Source organism: Triturus cristatus, chromosome 5_1 (genome assembly GCF_964204655.1).
Source record: "Triturus cristatus chromosome 5_1, aTriCri1.1, whole genome shotgun sequence".
Classification (NCBI taxonomy): Eukaryota; Metazoa; Chordata; class Amphibia; order Caudata; family Salamandridae; genus Triturus; species Triturus cristatus.
Window position 1 is genome coordinate 704845258 of NC_140587.1, and position 18279 is coordinate 704863536.

Here is an 18279-nt window from a genome sequence, read left to right on the forward strand (position 1 = left end):
TGACCTGCGCCTGGATGGCCAGCCATATGTTGCGCTTTTCCGCCTCAGGCACTTGCAGGGATTGCCTTCCAAACAGCTTCTGGTGCTGCTTCACCACCTCCTCCACCAGCACCTGGAGTTCCTTGGGGCTAAATTTCAGCTTCCTCCTCCTTTCCCCTCCGTCTTTCTGTGTTCTCTGGCTGGACATGCTGTTCGTTTACCCGCTCGCACATGCAACGGCTCCCTGCCTCTCTTCTGCACTCCAAGCCTCTCCAGGGTCGGCTAATTATGTACACCTGCCTGGGTGTGGCCACTTCGGCTAATTATGTACACCTGCCTGGGTGTGGGCACTTCCTGGTTGGGTGGGCTGTCGTTGCACAGGATTAGCTGTTTCGTCAAGTCATGTGATTTTATTTACCGAATCCGTACATACCGATTCGGTATTTTCCGATTCGGTAAATACCACCTCGGTATTTTCCGATTCGGTAAATACCACCTCGGTATTTTCCGATTCGGTAAATACCACCTCGGTATTTACCGATTCGGTGAATTCCGATTCGTGATTACCGAATGTTACCGAATCGGTAACTGTTACCGAATTTTTACCTACATATAACTTACCGATTCTAATTTACCGATTCGGTACGGCTCGGTATTTAAGAACCGGTAAAATTTATTTACCTACATGAGGCCCTTGGTGTTTACAGTACCTTTCGCCTTGCTTGTGTTTAGGGTTGTATTTATGTTTATGCAAAATAGAACCTTTGGCTCTCCTGTCAGTGATATGTGGACGCAAGCATGTGTTGAACCTCTCAAGCTGCCGTACCTCCGGGATGTCGGCTGAATAGCTGTGAAACTGATATAAAATAAAGGTTTTTCAAAAAAAAAAAAAAAAAAGTAGTATGTGTTTGGTTAAACATATTTTGAAAAGCACTATATTTCCCCTGATCCCCTATAAATGTGAACATCCAATCTTTGTATACAAATAATGTCATACTTTATCTTGGCTGTTCCGTGGATAAAAGCATGTTGTAGCAAACTGCGGCATGTTCTGAAAGCAAATTAAGATGCACATTTACTCATTTCTAGCACAACACAGAGCAATAACCAAAGTTGGGGGCATATTAAAAAGCACGGCGTTAAAATTATCGCCGCTTTAGCGGCAGTTTTCTGCGATAATTTTAACGCCGTTTCTTGATAATATGCCCCTTGGTGTGTTATGGTGCTTTGCATTGGGGGAGAGAGCATAACAGAGCCATGTCTACCCTAGCGTTCCCCAGTGAGGCTACCTAGCCGGAAGGGAACCATTCCAATACAAAACACTATGCTTAGACAAAGTTTAAAGATTTGCACACATTTAATTAGGGTTGTATAATGTAGCACACATTCAATGTTTGAAACATTAACATAAATTGAAAGAGTTCTCCTTGTTTACGCCTGCCTGGAGCAAGCGTTACTTTTTGGCGCTGAGCCCTCGCTAGCATTGCTAGCACAAAGCGCTTTGCATCAAAAACCGTGGGTGGTAGAATGTGCACACCCATGTGTCACTTAAGTTATTCTCCCTTGACGTAAAGTAGATCAAAGCGCTGTCTTGCTTACTTTCCAGCACAAATACCAACAACTCTGCCAGCCTGTGTCACGTGTTGTGTTTTTGCACTGGCACAAAGTATTGTTAAATCTGCCCCTGAGTCTCAACCCCCTTCATGAGATCTCTTAATAGAATCTGAAGAGAGGAACCTGTAACTAAAAAAAAAGTGAAGTTTTAAACCAGAGGACATTGTAGCATCTGGTAGGCACTCTGGACCTATAGCCTGTGGAGCAAAAAACCTGTATAAAAATTAACAAAACTGTGAATCTCATTTACTAAACTTGGCACGGGCGTTAATGCAACATAATGTTGCGTGGGCAGTCCTTTAAAAGAGTAAGTAATATTTGCATTGCGTTGCCTTGCACGAGTCCTCGTACAAAGTTTAATTAACGAGGGTCTGTATTTCTTTAACTAAAAGTGAAAAAGAGGCTTTGATGTTGGGGTCTCTCTGACCAGGCTACTGTGGGATCGTTTCCATTGCGCACATCAAATCCTTTGTTCAATTTCCCACGTTAGTTTGTGAGATGGATTTGTTAAAATTAGCGTCACGTTAGTTAGAGAAATGTTAATTTCATGCAAGAAGACCTCACGTTTCTCTTTATGTTAAAAAACACTGAAAACAGCATATTTATAGGTTTGAAATATATGATCTTAAAACTTGGTCCAGAAACGAGTCCAATAATCCCAGACATTCCCCATGTTGGATTTGGAAGCCCATACCTTTTTCACCAAGTGAATAAATGAAAATATGAGCGCATTCCTTGATTTAGCTAGATCATGTGATGTTTGATGACATAATATTAGAAGATTTAGAACTATTCCCGACTCCTAATGCTCAAATTCTAATATAACAAACTCAACATAGTTTGTGATGGCAAGAACAAGTCAAACAAAGGCCCCCTTTTGTCTTATTACCAATGTAAAACCAAAATAAATCTAGAGAAGTCTACATTTAAAGACCTAATGCCAAAAGTCTGAGTACATTCTAGTGAATAGTGAAACGACAGGTATCCTGTGACCTTTCGTCCCCTTGACTCAGAACTTTGTGGGATGGCTTAGAATTTGCTTCATACTTGCAGCAGCTTTGGTGTTCTGAAGAAGGCAGCTTACATTTCCTCGAGAGAAGTTTCCTATACCAGTGACTTTAGTTATCTGCTTCATCTGTCCTACATCAGAATAACTTCTTGACTAGTATTGATCTTACTCAACTTTAGGTTCTACCAGCAAGCTAGGCCATAATCGGATGGGTAATGGCAGATGTGTCTCTGCTCCCTGTTTGTTGTGACACGGTTCCCGTAGCTGAAGATAAAGATTCCTGGATGTCACAAACTATCAAATTGGGGACAAATAACCCTTATCACTAGTGGCATAAAACCATGTGACATCTTTTGGTATTTTGGAGTTAATTATGCGAAGAGGCATCGTGTAAACCTATTAAATATTTAAAATGGCCATAGCATGTTGCATGGTAGCCACAGCAGGAGCTTCTGCACACTTCATGGCATGCCCCAGGTCCAGAAAGTTATTCCCATACCACCCTTGGAAAGGTGCACTTAGGCGGGCATAAGTGAGCAGCGTCAGAGCAGAAGGAGAGGAGACAGCCCCCATTACATGCTTCTTGTTCTCAGGCTCAAAGTTGGAGCCTAGAAGCATGAGTGAGAAACGTTTACACTGCAAAGCAAAGTGTGCAACAAACATTGGCAGTGCCAATCGCTCTCACTGGTGTATTTACATACAAACAAGACCAATTGGCATTGCCACTGCTTCTTAATAGGTGAATGTGGTTTTGAAATGGAACAGTAGCACTGCTCTAACTGTGAAAGATGGCATCATGAAGCATTGTGCCATCTTCCTGCTGTGCACTGAAAAAAACAAGCACTTCCTCTGGAGGACGCAATAACATGCCAGTGAAAAGAGCAAAGGAGTCCATACAGAAGTCGAGAAGCCCTTTTATGTCTCCTCCTTGGGGGCAGTCACTGCCCTTCACACTGAAGAGCCAGGGGCGTAGCACAGGCCCCTGCAGCCCCTGTGGTGCAGGGGGGGCCCCAAGCTCCAGGGGTCCCCCTCAGCACAGCACTCGGGCTGCAGAGCTCCTGATTGAGCCCGGAGGCCCCCTCGAGTTTCGTTACACCAGTGTGAAGAGCTAATCAGCCTCCAGCACCCAGTGGTCAATCAGGTGTCTACACCCCCTTTAGCTGACAGGCCACAACAGAACTCTGATAACATTTGATCCCATACCCTATTTGGTGTCTGTCAGCATTTTGATTCAGAAAAACATTCCTGTGGACTGTTGTGTAACTTTGGGAAAGAAATAGAGACAGGGAAGCCCAACTCCAATAAGCTGTTAGTGGATCGTTTTGGAAAACAGAAATCTGTCCACACTTGTGAGATGGTGGACCTCATCGAAAGGTGTGCTGAGATGCTCTCTAGACGGGGTAACACTACGGGTGTAGGCCTTAAATGCATCTCCTTGTATACGTGATATTCCTGAGTTAGCTTTAATGCCACAGTGAACAAAAGTGCAGCTCTCTTTGCACGGTGGGACAATCGGAGTGTTTGAAGAGATGAGGTTCATGAACTGAGAAACAGAGAGCAGAACAGTACAAAGCAGGATCTGCTTTCCCAAGGTGGCATGCTTGTTTAAAAACACAGTACTTACTGCATTTGGAACAGGATGAATGATAAGTCTAACAACTGTAAAACCAAAAAGCTCATGTGAGTGGATGAAACACAGAATAGGGAGGAAAGCCCCTAATAAATAGCAAAGCAACTGAGATTGGCACGAAAGCCATCTAACCTTGAGCAAGGATTGGCCCTGTTGAGTATTGTATAAAATGCGTTTTGTGACAGTCAGCTGGAGTTGTCTGTAGTGAAACCACAAATAAAATGGCCTGGGTTGATTATGTAAATGCGCCCTACCACGTTTTTGCTCAAAAAGAGAGAGAATAATATCAACCTTCTCCTCATGCATGCTGTAAAATTACTCCTCAAAGACATTCATGGAGTTCCGTGATTGAAAGGTTAGAGTGTTAATGTTAGTGGCTATGAATTTGTGCATGGATATATCGGTCCTTCATTATTTTTCAGAATACTTATTGTATGCTGTTTTAACATTTACATGCTAGCAGACCAGATTTATTTTATGGGCTTTTAAAATCTTCATAAAATATAGTTCTATGCATGAAGCAATCCGGAACAACACACTATGATACATACGTACTCAACATACAACAAGGATGTTTTAGTGCTGTAGAAACAGATGCTGTTCCTCACTACTCTGCTATAACCTTTACAATTTTAATACAACGGCCAAGTGTGTTGCATGATATCTCTTACATGTGTCCTGCGTGTTAATTTGTTATTAGCAACAGTGAAACCTACTGGATGGACAACTGAATTACATACTGCACTGTGTGTGTGTGAAAAATGGAGGCCAACGCAATAAAGAAGATTTGCATACATTATCTTGCTAGGCCGTCATTATTATGACCATTAGCTGCAATCTAATCACATTCATTTCTCTTTCAAATGATTACCTCTTAAATCTAATTCCGATACTGCCAGGCTGGGAAGCTAGGCCACAATTGCTAAGACCGCTAATCGCCACAATACAGTGGCATAATGACATTTCATTGAGCACTAAACTCTGACCCTGTCACTCTTGCTTTTTGTCATTTTTAGGTCCAACAGATCTCAGCATGAAGAAGCAGGTAGTGCCCAGCTCAGGATCCACTAGCAACAACAACTCTAGAGCCCAGCTCAACCCAACTGAAGTAAATGCAGTGCGGCAGCTGGTGGCGGGTTACCGCGACTCTGCCGCATTCTTGCTGCGATCAGCTGATGAACTGGAAACCCTAATCTTACAGCAGAACTGAGCCCGCAAGAACTAACGTATTGATAAGCTCTGTGACATTTCAAGTCGCCGCACAGTTTTTTTTCTAGTCGAGTCAAACGCCACAATGCCATACTGTTTCTGTCTGATCCAGGAAGTGATGCCAGGGCTCAAGAGATATTCGACCTCTAACCTTTTTGAGGTACTGCCATGCGTCCTACCACCCTCACTTTTCCATAAAGCGCGTCACCTTGGATATTGGAAAACGTGGCTGCGGATGAAATCATGTGAACACGCAGAGGAAGTGCCATTCAGTCCAAGTTCGCGATCCAAGTGCAATATTCGTGCAATGTGCTACTGCAGTATACGGCACGCTGCTGCCAGAAGTTCCTGCTGCTAAGAGACACATCTAAGGATCGTGGGTTTTATATATAAAATTTTAATTGATTTTATATGAAAAGGCACATTTTTTCTTCATTCTGATTTTTTCCTTTCACGGTTGCCTTCAATGGTCCTCCAAAAATGCTCAAAGGAGCTAGATTCACCCTAATCTTCACCATGGACCGCACAATCTTGTGGTGCAAATGAACTTGTATGCTGGGTAAACCCACATCCACATCCATGACCATAACATGGATTTCTTTTAAACTCGTACTATTTTTACTTCAGTGACGTAATTTATTTCCTCTGTTTTTTTTTTTTTTGGTTTTTTTTTTAAAGCAATGAAGGATTTTTTTTCTCAACAGCTAAATACATATCACAGACAAATGCATTCCACAGTCATCTAGCTTGTTGAGATCCATGATCGCTGCTGCTGCTGTTATGTACTGACAATGTCCTTCTTGTTAGCGAATGGATGTAGATGACTGAATGTTGAAGAGGTTGCAAGTGACAATCTGAAAATTTGCACTCTTGTGTATAGTTTTCGTTTTACACAAAAATTCTTTAGAAAAGGCCATGTCACGCTTCTGGTGTGAACCGTAGTTTCCTCACCCGTCTCGGGACAGTACTGTATAAAAACTGAAAATGGACGATGGTGCCACAAATGCTGATATCCCGTCTCCTGTCCTAGTCCCCACAGCTCATTCGTTTCAATTTTTAAAAATCTTCATACACATGAATGGTATTTCTTTGTGCACTAAGGCAAGCCTATTTTTATGTGTTAGTAGAGAAGTATTTTGATTCTTGGCTAGTGTGATATGCGTTTCAGATGTTTTAGCTTCTGTTGAATATCAGGTTCCTTGTGCATTCCTGAATTTGCCTTATTTCATGTGGAAAAAAAAATATGCGTAATTCGATTTTTTGACAATGAGTTTAAGGCATCAGTGATATTTTATATATAATTGTTACATCTAGTTTTCAGAGTACTGGCTGTGATTGTGACCAAGTCATGTGCACTTTTCTTGTAACTGTGGAAATTGCCCTGCTTTTTTCTCGTGTGTTTTTAGAAGTAACGTTGATTACAGTTACGTAAAAAGAGGGAACTTTTGTGATACTGTTGGTAAATATAAATGTGAAAAGCTATTGAAATGTGAGTATTTTAAAGATTCTGTATGCAGTCAAACACTGAAACGCCTCTAAGCTGTGAGCCAATCTTCACAAATTTTTCAGTGAAACAAAACGAGGGCTGGTTTCATTTTCCGATGTTTTGTTTGCTTAAAATAAACAGATTTATGTCTACTGTTCTCAAACATTAGAATATTATTTGGAAAGTTAAAGTTTGAAGAAATCCACCATGTACATGTGTCGTTTTATAACTGTAGTGGCCAGTGGCGGCTCCTCCACTAAGCCGGAGGAACATCGCCCCACTGCTCTTTGAGCAGTGCAAAAAAATAAAAATATAACATGACGTTATTATCATTTTATTTTTCAGTGCGAACTCTGACTCAGGTTAGGGCGGGGCAGGGCTGGGCTGGGCAGGCCAGAGCATAGAGAAGAGTGGTTCGCACTCTCTAAGTGCGCATGACAGTTTGGTCGGCCCTCTTGGGTCGGCCAAACCGTCATGCGCACTTTGCATGTTCTCCACCGGGCTGTGATGCACAGCCTGGATGGAGAACAGGCACAGCCTTCCACCCCTGTCTGAGCGCCGAACCACAGCTCTCAGACCAATCACAATGCTGCTGTAATGTTGGTGACAGCACCGTCGTGATTGGCTGGGAGGGTCTGGGATTCTGGGTGCTTCCGTTCCATGCTGCAAGTGCCAAGAGAAGAGAACGGAGGAGAGGCGGTGGCAAGGTTTTTTTTTCCACACCCTCACCCCACGACCCCTGCTCCGAGGCAGCCGCCAATGGAAGTGGGGGAGCAAACGGCCCTCTATTGCTGGGTAAGTGCTGAGGTAAGTGCCCAGGTGTTGGCTGCCAACAGATAGAGGGTAGCAATCCATAGAAGTCCATCAGGCGCGGGAGACAGGCAGGATTCATGCCATTCAAACAGGATGGGTTATTATTTAATAACAGGAGCACATGGTCAAATCAGTCAAAGGAGCAGGCTACATTCAAGATACACACAGATTGCCCCACCAAGAGCAAGGTTGTTGTCTGTTCATCCTACTTGCGCAATTGGGGTAACACTCATGACATAAATACATCACTGACCTTTTAAATATAATTTTAGTAAAAGTAAAAAGTCTTGGCGAATGCCAGACCTAAAATGGTTAACTCAGCACCAGACGTCTGCAAATGTTATGTATACTTATTCAACTCGAAGCTTCTTTCAAACCACCTGGAACCATACATTTCTCTTTTGAGCCACAACAGACACAGTAGTCAATCTCACATTTACTCTTCTATCAGGGTATATTGTTTAGCCAGAAATGGGCCCTTCACAACCCAACCCAACTGTATGAGTTTTATGGCAACCTACACTCATCCCTCTCTTAGGACCCTCCAAAATGTTTTTTGTTAGGATTCTAGTAAGAGGAGTAAGGAAGCAAATGTGTAGTCAATGGGGGAGAAGTCAACAGGGAGAGCAGGTGAGTCACTTGAGGAGGGGAGCAATTAATACAATAAAAAGCAAAAAAGCTGGCAAGGGAGTGGTGGAGGGAAGCAGTGGACAAGTTATTGGTGGAGGTACATGGAGTGTGCGGGGTAGGTATTTGATGGAGAAGCAGTACTCAACGAGAGAGCAAGAAATACCATGCATGCTTATAAAGTGCTGAAATGAAAACAAATCAATTAATTTATTGAATATGAGCAATGTAAGTATACAGTCCATCCAGCCCAAAGTATGTTAAAGAAGCTATGCTCCAGGGGAGGCACAATCCAAAGAAGAAGAAGGAAAACCATTAAATAAGAAGCAAGCGAACGAGACTGCCAAGAAGGCCTCACAATGGTAAGCAATGGCCCGGCATTGTAAGTGTTAGTATTGTCCACAATAAGTCTTCGATAACAGACAGCTAAAAGCTGTCTGTAGGCAAGACCTAAAAATATGGGCAAATGAATGCAGTGGGCAAAGGAATGCAGTGGGTTATTTCCACTACTCAAAAAAAAAGTAGGCATGCACTTCTCTAGGAATACCTGGCACATGTCACAATGGCTTTGGTTTGTGTTAACAACTCGCCAATTGATACCTGCTCCAAGAATAGGTTTTCAGCAACAAATACTATTTTGTCAGCACATTTTCAAGTGTTAGCTTATCTGGGATAAAGCAAGATGACATTGGAGCAGCATGTTTATTTCTACAAGAAAAATACGTTATGTTACAAACCACCTTGTGCATAAATGTATTTCGTCTTATAGCAAGTCTGATCTTACAAAGAAAATAAGAAAGTTACATTTATTATTTCAAACAATTTAAAAAAAAAACTGATGAAAGTCAAACAATTCTATATTTGACCTTTTTGGCATATATTTGAAATCAAATACAATGCACAGACTATTTGCCATTTCGCACCACAGTGCATAAACTAAAAACGAAAAGAGCACTCACCAAAAATGTACTAAACAGTTCAATTCATTAGAGGGACAAAACGTCTTTAAATAGGTTAAATTCAAAGCATAGAATGTTCAAAGGCCACGAGAAAAGACTCTTATTTGTAGTAATAACCCTTTGTTCATTTAAGATAGTGGATAGAATGGATGGAAATGCGCTGTACAAAAAAGAAGAGGGCAGTAGTGTCAAGTTACCGGGATCTTCAAATTAGATCATGATGTCTCGCCTATCACTTTGTTTCATTTATTCCAAGATTGAATCATAGAGAAAGTTATAAAGATGAAATGTACCCCACTAAATGGATTCACTGAGAAATCATGAATATCTGTGATAGATTATATATTAGTATACAAAAGTTCTACATATTCTTTAATATAGAAGTCATTTATTACAGAAAATATATAATGTAACTTCATGTTATATATCACACATCTACATGTAAAATATTTTAAAGACTATCTAAATTACTTCAGACATCCGATCCCATTCATATATTCTTAAGATAAATTCTGATTAGGGATAGACAACATCATAAATTCTTTCCTCAATTACTTGATGTTGAAAACATAGGGGCATATTTACCGGGAAATGTTGGAGCAATGAGCTGCGCCAAATTTGGAAACGCCGCACTGCAACATCCTCAAAATGCAGGGATGCGTTGTATTTACACAAAAATATGGCTCAGCCCTGTCATAGTGCAAAGGTGCCTGCATTGCAAGGAATATTTGTTTATGTACCCCATAGTTTAATAAATCTGCTGTTTATCTTAAGTCAGATTCATTCATATTTTTGATTGAATTTGATCTCAAGGTGATATGTTTCAGCAAATATTATGTAAATACAATCAGTAGATTTCTTGTGGCCCTTTGCAAAGTACAGGTAAAGATCAACTTAGCAGTGATGGTCTCAGGGAACAAACGAGTCGTCATCCATACGTCTACTCAAATTACCTGGGGATAGTGTGTATTGGATACATAACAATGACAGAGACTGCACTGTGTATTTATTTACTGTCATCTTTTTGCCACAAACACACACTCACAATATGCCCACACTATTACCATGAAAGTGTTATTTTAAGCCAGTTTAGTTCAGAATAAATTAAACAAAATAATTGCAAAAATCTGGGAAATAGTAAAATAGTAATGAACGTCTTACAATAAAGGTAAATATTATGAAAAGTGGCATCCTAATCTGTAGAGGACATTTTTACATTACCTACATGCGTAATTTTAAACTTCGGGTCAGTATTTCAGTAGAATCAACACGTTTGTACTTGCACTTCATTTATGTTTATGTTTGGCCAGTTTGCAAGGTTGTCTGCAAAGTAAAGCTTAAATATGTCTCTTCTGGGAATTATGAGACAAAAAGAGTCAGGAGGCCTTGGATGGCGCGCCTCGAAGCCGCTGTTCTGGTAACTGGAATGTTGATCAAGTCCCCATCTCCCTCCACAAGAGGGCTATAAAAGGCTATTATAAACCATTTTGAATGTTTATTTGGGAAAAATAAACCTCGTGTCACGATGTAAGGTGAGAGAAATAATGTGGGACTTCACATGCGCACTCATGTGAAAATCTAAAGCTATTCTGTTTTCTCCTAAGCAACCATGTATTCAAATGAATACATGAATAACTGAACTAGAAGCATACTATCAAAACATACAACATGTACATTACTTTTGAAGTTTTATATAGCGCAAAGTTGGACAAGGGCATTAGAGCACTTTAGATTGCATTTCATAAGGTCAGATTATTTTTTCTTTTCTTTTATGTGTGAGGAAAATGGTTTATTATATGGTATGGTGGTGCAACCTCACTGTGCAATAAAGGTACAAATCCGTATTGGGTCTAGTCAGGTTTGTTTGAAAAACCCTTTCTTAACCCTGAGTTTCTGTGGCCCTAAGCAGTCCTGAGCAGTCCTGCTGAGCAGACCTGCTCTGAGCAGTCCTGCAAGGAACACATGCAAATCATTAAGATTAATAAGAAGAAAATACATAATAAAAACCTGACACCAATTTATAAAAAAATAGGTTGTATTTTTAATTTTAAATAACAACAGAAATCCAGTTGAGGTTTCCGAAGATATGAATTTTTAAAGAAAAAATAAATCACAGATTTTCAAGTTCAGGTGATAAATAAGGCGTTCTTCACTACCAAGTCACCAAAGCAGGCTTCATCAGCTTTTGTGGCCCTGTAGCTGTAACAGGAAGTCAGCCAAGGGACTCTTGGAGGCACTTCTTTGGACTGGGGCTCTGGAACAAATTTTCCTTGAGAAAGGCACAACAAGCACAGTCCACTCTTTGCTATCCCAAGGATCAGCAGGTGCAGTCCAGTCTTTGGTGCAGCCTGCCTCTGCTGTGTCCATGGAACATCAGGGCAGTCCTTCTTCAATCTTCTCTCAAATTCAGACATTAGCTGAGGTCTGGGTGTAACTTTTATGCCCAGTTCTTTCCCCCAGGGATGCGGCCACAAATGGCTACCAGTTCCCTTCTCACCTATGAAGTGTGACATCTAGCTAGCCCAGATTGCGTCATTCTGCCTACTCCCATCATGCCAGAACACTTCTCTTGGCATGTGGACTCTCAAACCCATAACAGAGTTATGGCTGAGTGTGGGCTACATGCCCACGGAAAAAACGGTATGGCATCTCCTTCCCTGTCCTTGTTGCGGGTGCCAGTCTGTCTTTTAAAACAAAAGAGTAGCCCCTCTCATTTGTGGCTAGAGCTCACATCCTGTTTGGCCTTCCTGCCAGGAGGAGGCCATACCTCTTCCAACTGCAGTCGCTTTCTATTCCTTCCTGAGAGTCATTCACACCTGCCCCAGGAGGGCAGAAGGCTGTCTTGAGTTCAACAAAAGTTAAATTCAACTTGACAATCAAGTTGGAGTTAGTGCCATAAATCTTTTTATACCTTAAAAATCATATTTAGTAGTCCCATTCAGAAGTTAGCCCTGCTGAGTTGTCAGCATGCAACTCTGTATCCACCAATGGGGCTACTAGCCTATTCACAGGGAAAACAACATTTGATTTTTACCGTCAAGACATATTAAGGTAAGGAACACGTCTAACTTTTTAATATGATGCACCCTGCCTTTAGGGCTCATTAGGTCTGCTTTAGGGGTGACTTGTAAATATTAAAAAGAGGTTATTGGGCTTTGCCAATACTTTAGATGGCAAAGTCGAGTTAGCAGTGTAAAAACCGCCGTGCTAGCCAGCAATGGCAGGGTGGGAGTCATGCTTTTCTTTGTCACACTCGTGGTAGCACAATAAGTCATGCAGTCTACGAGAGAGACATTAACTTACAGGCCCTTGGGGCTCCTGGTTCCATATACTAGGAATTTATAAGTAAGTTAACTTATGCCAACTGAGGGTGAGCCAATTAGACACATACCTTTTTAAGGGTCGGAGCAGTGGCAATGAGGCCTGTGTGGCAGGACTCAGGGCAACTTCAAAGTTAAAAAAACAGTCACATAAGTCCAACAACTTGTGGGTGATCATGCAAAAAGAAGCATTTTATTACATTTAGTCACAGGGAAAATAAGTGATTTGCCCAGAATAACACGATGTTGAGCCTACATTGGTACTCAAACCTGGTTCCACCATTCAAAATTTGGCTGCTTTGGCTATTAGGCCACACCTACTCCCTAGATGTACTGCGTGTAATGTACATTTTTGTAAATTCATAAATAAATGCATCAGCTTTTACAAATCAATAATGATATATAGAAAAGAGCAAATGCCCAATAAAGGTGGGGGAGGTTATAAAGGACATATAAGGCAACATATATGACAAACGTTTTGGCTAAATGTAATTTCTAGGCTTCATAGGGATGTTCATAAAACTCAGGCTTGATCCTCCAATCAATAAAAAAAATCACAGTATGGAGTGTCCATGATCAGACCATCAACGGTATTGTCATACTTCTGGATTACCAGTCTAACGCTAATGAATATGCAGAGTTTTAGTATTATATGCTGATTTCACGACTTATCAAATCTGTCAGATCCAAAGATGGTTATTCCCTTATTCTGATCTAATCAACCTGATCATCTCATCAATTAATTTTCTGTGGCCATGCTTAAAATATATAATGTTCTCTCCTCAGCTCAACGCCTAACTCATTTGCTGATTTCACTTTTGGTTGTTTGTATCAATATGAGCCACTTAAAATGAAATCAGCAAATGGGTCTTATTGATGATTTTCTCATTAAATAAATTTAGTGGGATATATATCTCATACAAACTCTTCCTTATGATTCAGTCTTGGAATAAATAAAATAAAGTGAAAGGAGAGACATCATGATTTACTTTGGCGATCAGTAAGTGAGCCTAGATACTCTCAGAGAATAGAGGCCTAGCCTTGACGCATGATGCTTTTCTGTTACACTGCAGGTATTCCAAGTTATTTTCATTCAAGAATTGTCGCAAAAGATCTCCAGCAACTCTGACTGCTTGTAGCAAGGATTAAAATGGTGTTGCAATACATTAAACCAGCTGCTATCTGATTTGCTAATTTCCCAAAGCATTTTACAGTCTAACTTTTGCTTCCATGACTCCAGTAAACTAGCAATTCCACTCCGATCAGCAGCATTCTCTAGAACCTCAGAACAGTCTCAAGCTAAAGCTTCTAAGATCAAAATGATGACAGCCAGCAACAAGCATTCCGCTGCTGATCTAGGCTCAATTTCTCTGAAACGTAGTTCTGAAAACTTTTTTTCTTACTGGTGTGTCCAAGAAAGAAATGAAAGTGGAAAGGCTGAGAAATCCCCCTATTACAAGTGTACATTAATATATTTACGTGATCTTCCTCACTTCACGTTTTGAACACTTGCAAGTATTTGTGCTGAGCCTTGAATGAAAATATTCAGCAATACCTTAGAATAAGGAATTATTTGGCAATTAAATATTTCCCCCCACTAAATACACCAACTTGTAAAATTATGTCAGTAATGTTCTGTGGGATTTACTCCACCCTATCAAAAGCTTTCAGATGACTTTTGTCGGACAGAAAACTCAATTAGTGGAAAGGAGCTACTAAAAATAAAATACAACCTATACTGACACCAAATGTATCCCTTGTTTTAAACTAAGACATTGCTTGTGTGTCAATAACTGGTCTTTTACCCTGTAGGTTACTGTAGCCAAGGTAAACGGTACACCAAGGTTTCTACAGTACACCCTTGCAGTGAATATGAGCAGTCACCGCAGTTTGTTCACACCCATTCAGCAATGAGAGCTAAACCCCAAAAAACTTGCCCTTTAGGCCCTTTTTGTAAGGAAGCATTTGAACTGTTAACATTGTGGAAGTCACAGCAGCATTAATGTGGAGAAGCTAAATGAATTACCCTCCAGTCTAGTAAGGGTATTTGAGTTCAGACAGGCCTGACTAATAAATATGTAAAATAGCTACCCTTGTGTCTTGGTTCTTTCCAATTCTCAGCCTATGTGAATCCCTGCCATTTAAAGGAGGGACCTTAAATTGCTTCATCGTCTGTTTAATACAGAGCTTTCACATGCCTGTACAATGTATCCATGTGTCTATCACATGGGAGAACCTCCATTCATGCATGTATCCGTGCCCTCTCAAGTTTCTTTTTTCCAGCCATCAATGCTGATTGCAACTTGCTTCTGTCACAATTACCAACTTCCTAGCATAACCTCACCCAGGGTTTTTTGGGTCATTTATTTTGGGTCTTTTCTTGCTGTTTCCCCCCTCTATCTCTTTCTTCCTTCAGATCAGGTTGCTTATGCTACATCTGAACCTTCAGACCAGGAGGCATCGGAAGCCTCCCATCCTCCCTTTGAGCCAAGAGCAGGGTTTTCCACCATATTGTCCTCCACATTTTCCTCAGACTCCTTCTGGGATGCACTGAGTGCAAAGTTGAAAGCCACAGAGACCAATGATCCCTCTTCTCAAGGTGCCAGTGCAGCTCCCACTGACTACATTGCAGCCGATATCTGTCCGGGTACAGCTTCCACAGTCCTTGGTGCTGCTCTGAAAGCCTGAGGGTCACCCTTAGACACCAGAACTGCTAGGTTAGCTGCCACTACAGTACAAATCCAGGTACCAGCCTTGACCTTATCCCAGTCCCACCTGCTGGTCCTTCTATATGGATGAGTCCCCTGTGGAGCCCCCTGCCAGATGCATGGAAAGAAGATATCCCTGTAACAGGTCAATGCCATTATGGCAAGCCATGGTCTCTGTCTCTGGCATGTGTTGACTGCTTTGCAATCCTGGTCTTGGAATGTGCCCATGAAGAGTACTGAGAGTTCATGCTCAACCTGGGCAAGGAAGCTATGGAGCACAAAGTGCTATTGTCCAGGAACGTCAGTGACTTGGCTCCTGGAACAATAAACACCAGTCTTTTAATGTGGCATTGATCATGGCTAAAGTGCTTGGACCTGAAGCCGAAGGCTCAAGTAAAAGTCTTCATCCTGTCCATTGATCGGAGTCATGTGGACTGGCCACTTCCTCTGGAAACAGATATGCAAACAGAGTATGATTCAGGGGGAAAAGTAGCACATTCTGCCTGCAACAACTAAAGCTAAGATGTAACAGCAACGTCTCTGAGGACTAACCACTGCACTCTGCATTATCTCTGTGGGCCCTCTTCATGCCAGTGGGGGCAAGCCTTTGCCTCTAGTACCTCCAATAGACACTGATAACCAAAGATGCAAGACTCTTTTCAGTGGCAAAAAGGATTATGCAAGACAGTTGCCACTCAAAGGCATTTCTGTCACACAAGAGGCATTTGTGTCACTTTTTACAACAAAAGATGACATTCTAGTTCATCATTTTCCAATTTGTGAACATGTCAAAGAATGAGGACGTTAACCTCCAGGAGGATCTTGGAATTGATGGAGGTGCTGTTCTGGAGGGTAGCAGTAAGAGAAAAGTAAACTTTACAGAAGAGGAAAATTACATTTAAATTGGTGACACGACAAAGCAAGAAAAGTATCTATTTGTCGCCTCAAAATTATCCTTATCTAAGAATGATGCTTTATGGAAATTAATTGTGGATACAATTACTGCTGTAGTACCAATATAAAGGACTGTAGTTCAATGCAAGAAAAGGTGGCCTGATCATAAGCACAGAGGACTAGTGAGAAACTGGCCAGGAATCTGAAGGCTGCAAAGAGCACAGGTGGAGGACCAGAAATCCATGAGAACTTTAACCTAAGGTAGAAGCTTAGACAGCATTCATTAGATCAGAGTTGTTTGCTGCAGTCGAGGTGACAGACACTGACGATCTCAAGACCTTACCAATAAGTCAGGGTAAATGTAAAACTCTAATTTGTCCTTATTAAGTCTGAATTTACCACATACAGGTATTCGGAGGTATTTGCTCTGACCATAATGTACAATTTTTTAAATTGGCACTTTCTAAAGCACTTTGTATTTAGTGTTATGTTTGGCATAAGGTAAGTATGTATTGAGTGCATTATTTTCAGACAGCTTAGTTTTATGTAGGAAACCAAAGCAACACTGACCTGTATATGTCGTAACCAGCAGGAGTGATGTTCCGATGTCCGGTCCTCCGCTGTCCCCCTGCAACTCACCATGATGAGCGAGAAACGTCCCACTAGGAGGAAGCACAGAGGGGAAACGGAGGAAGAAAACAAGGTAAGTGGGGGAAGAGAAACTTCTCGAATGTCCGCCCTCGGGTGCAGGCTTGCAAACTGCTGTGTCGTATACCAAGTGGAAGGATCTATATGCCTGAGACTCGCGTGATCCTGCAAAAGAGAAAAGTGTACGAAAATAAGCTATACTACTAATGGTGTACTATATAGTGACCTATAAACACATGAAGCCTTTACCTGGAACTATGTGAATTGAGTAGTGTTCAGGAACTTAATGGTACATGCTGGTTCGTGATGCCTTGTCGTAGAATTCAAGACCAAACACATCTAACTCAGGTTCCTAGATGGGTAGGAAGGACTCAGGAAGCAGGAGAAGCTCTTGGAATCAGAGCATAAGAAGGGGTCTGGAACTCTTAAGTCAGAGCCCAGCACAATGCAAGCACAATGCTGGGTATGTGGGGGAAACTCTCACCCGCTCACTCACTCTATAATCCTTTCCATACACACTTCTGCAAACACATCAAAAAGGAATAGAAATGCCAAGCCACAAAGTATACCAATGAATTGCTCGGTATTACATGGCCTTAAGATCGCTTGAGGTCAGGAAAACATAGGAACGATAAAGCTCTTGGTAATAAGGCTCTTGGTAATAAGGCTCTTGGTAATAAAGCTCTTGGTAATAAGGCTCTTGGTTTCACACACCCACAACCATGTAAGTAACAATCCGAAATGCAGAGCTTCGTGGTAAAATAAAGGATTTCCCAAGCAATATATTTAAAGCAGAAAGTCTTGCAAAAGCGCTTTACATGCAAGCCAATGCGCTAGCACGCTTGTTGATCACAACCAACTTATCTTAGTTCCTTTTGAATTGCAAGGTACGGTTCAGTGCCTTGGAGCGGCCCTTGCCGCGATGCACAAAAAGAAGAAAGCAGGATTATTAGAAATACAGGACTGAGAACATCGGGCGATAAATGTAATGTTGCTAGTTTAGAGGAAGAATCGATTGTTAAGCGAGGCGCGGCTCCGCACCTGGCACTAAGATGACCACCAAGACCTCCCCGTCTCACGTGACCAGGGAATCGCCAATCAGGTGGCTCCTCATCGGAGTTGTGTGTGGCTGTTGGCGTTTCTGGGGGGCATGGCATCGCCTGGCACTCAACCCATACCAAGTATGCTGTCATTTCCAACAGTCATGCATTGTTATGTTTTACAGATTTGTAGAGCGTATTATCACCTGGTAGGGTATTCTGGTGCTTTGCCTTCTGTGAGTCTAGCCAAACCTAGGGCCTAGTGGGAATACTTGAAAAGCCAGGTTTTCAGCTTCTTGTGGAATTCAAGAAGTGAGGAGGAGCCTCTTATGTGTAGCGGCAG

At 41.6% G+C, this 18279-nt stretch overlaps 1 protein-coding gene across 2 annotated transcripts in view; it reads left to right on the forward strand.

Moving 5' to 3' along the window:
- NOL4 (nucleolar protein 4) overlaps positions 1-7090 on the forward strand; it is a 666365-nt gene extending 659275 nt beyond the window's left edge. For both annotated transcript variants that reach the window (XM_085605684.1, XM_085605683.1), the window contains one exon: positions 5249-7090. In XM_085605684.1, the coding sequence (XP_085461810.1) occupies positions 5249-5442 (194 nt within the window). In that variant the 3' untranslated portion in view covers positions 5443-7090. The remainder of the gene's footprint in view (positions 1-5248) is intronic.
- Positions 7091-18279: the final 11189 nt, after the last annotated feature.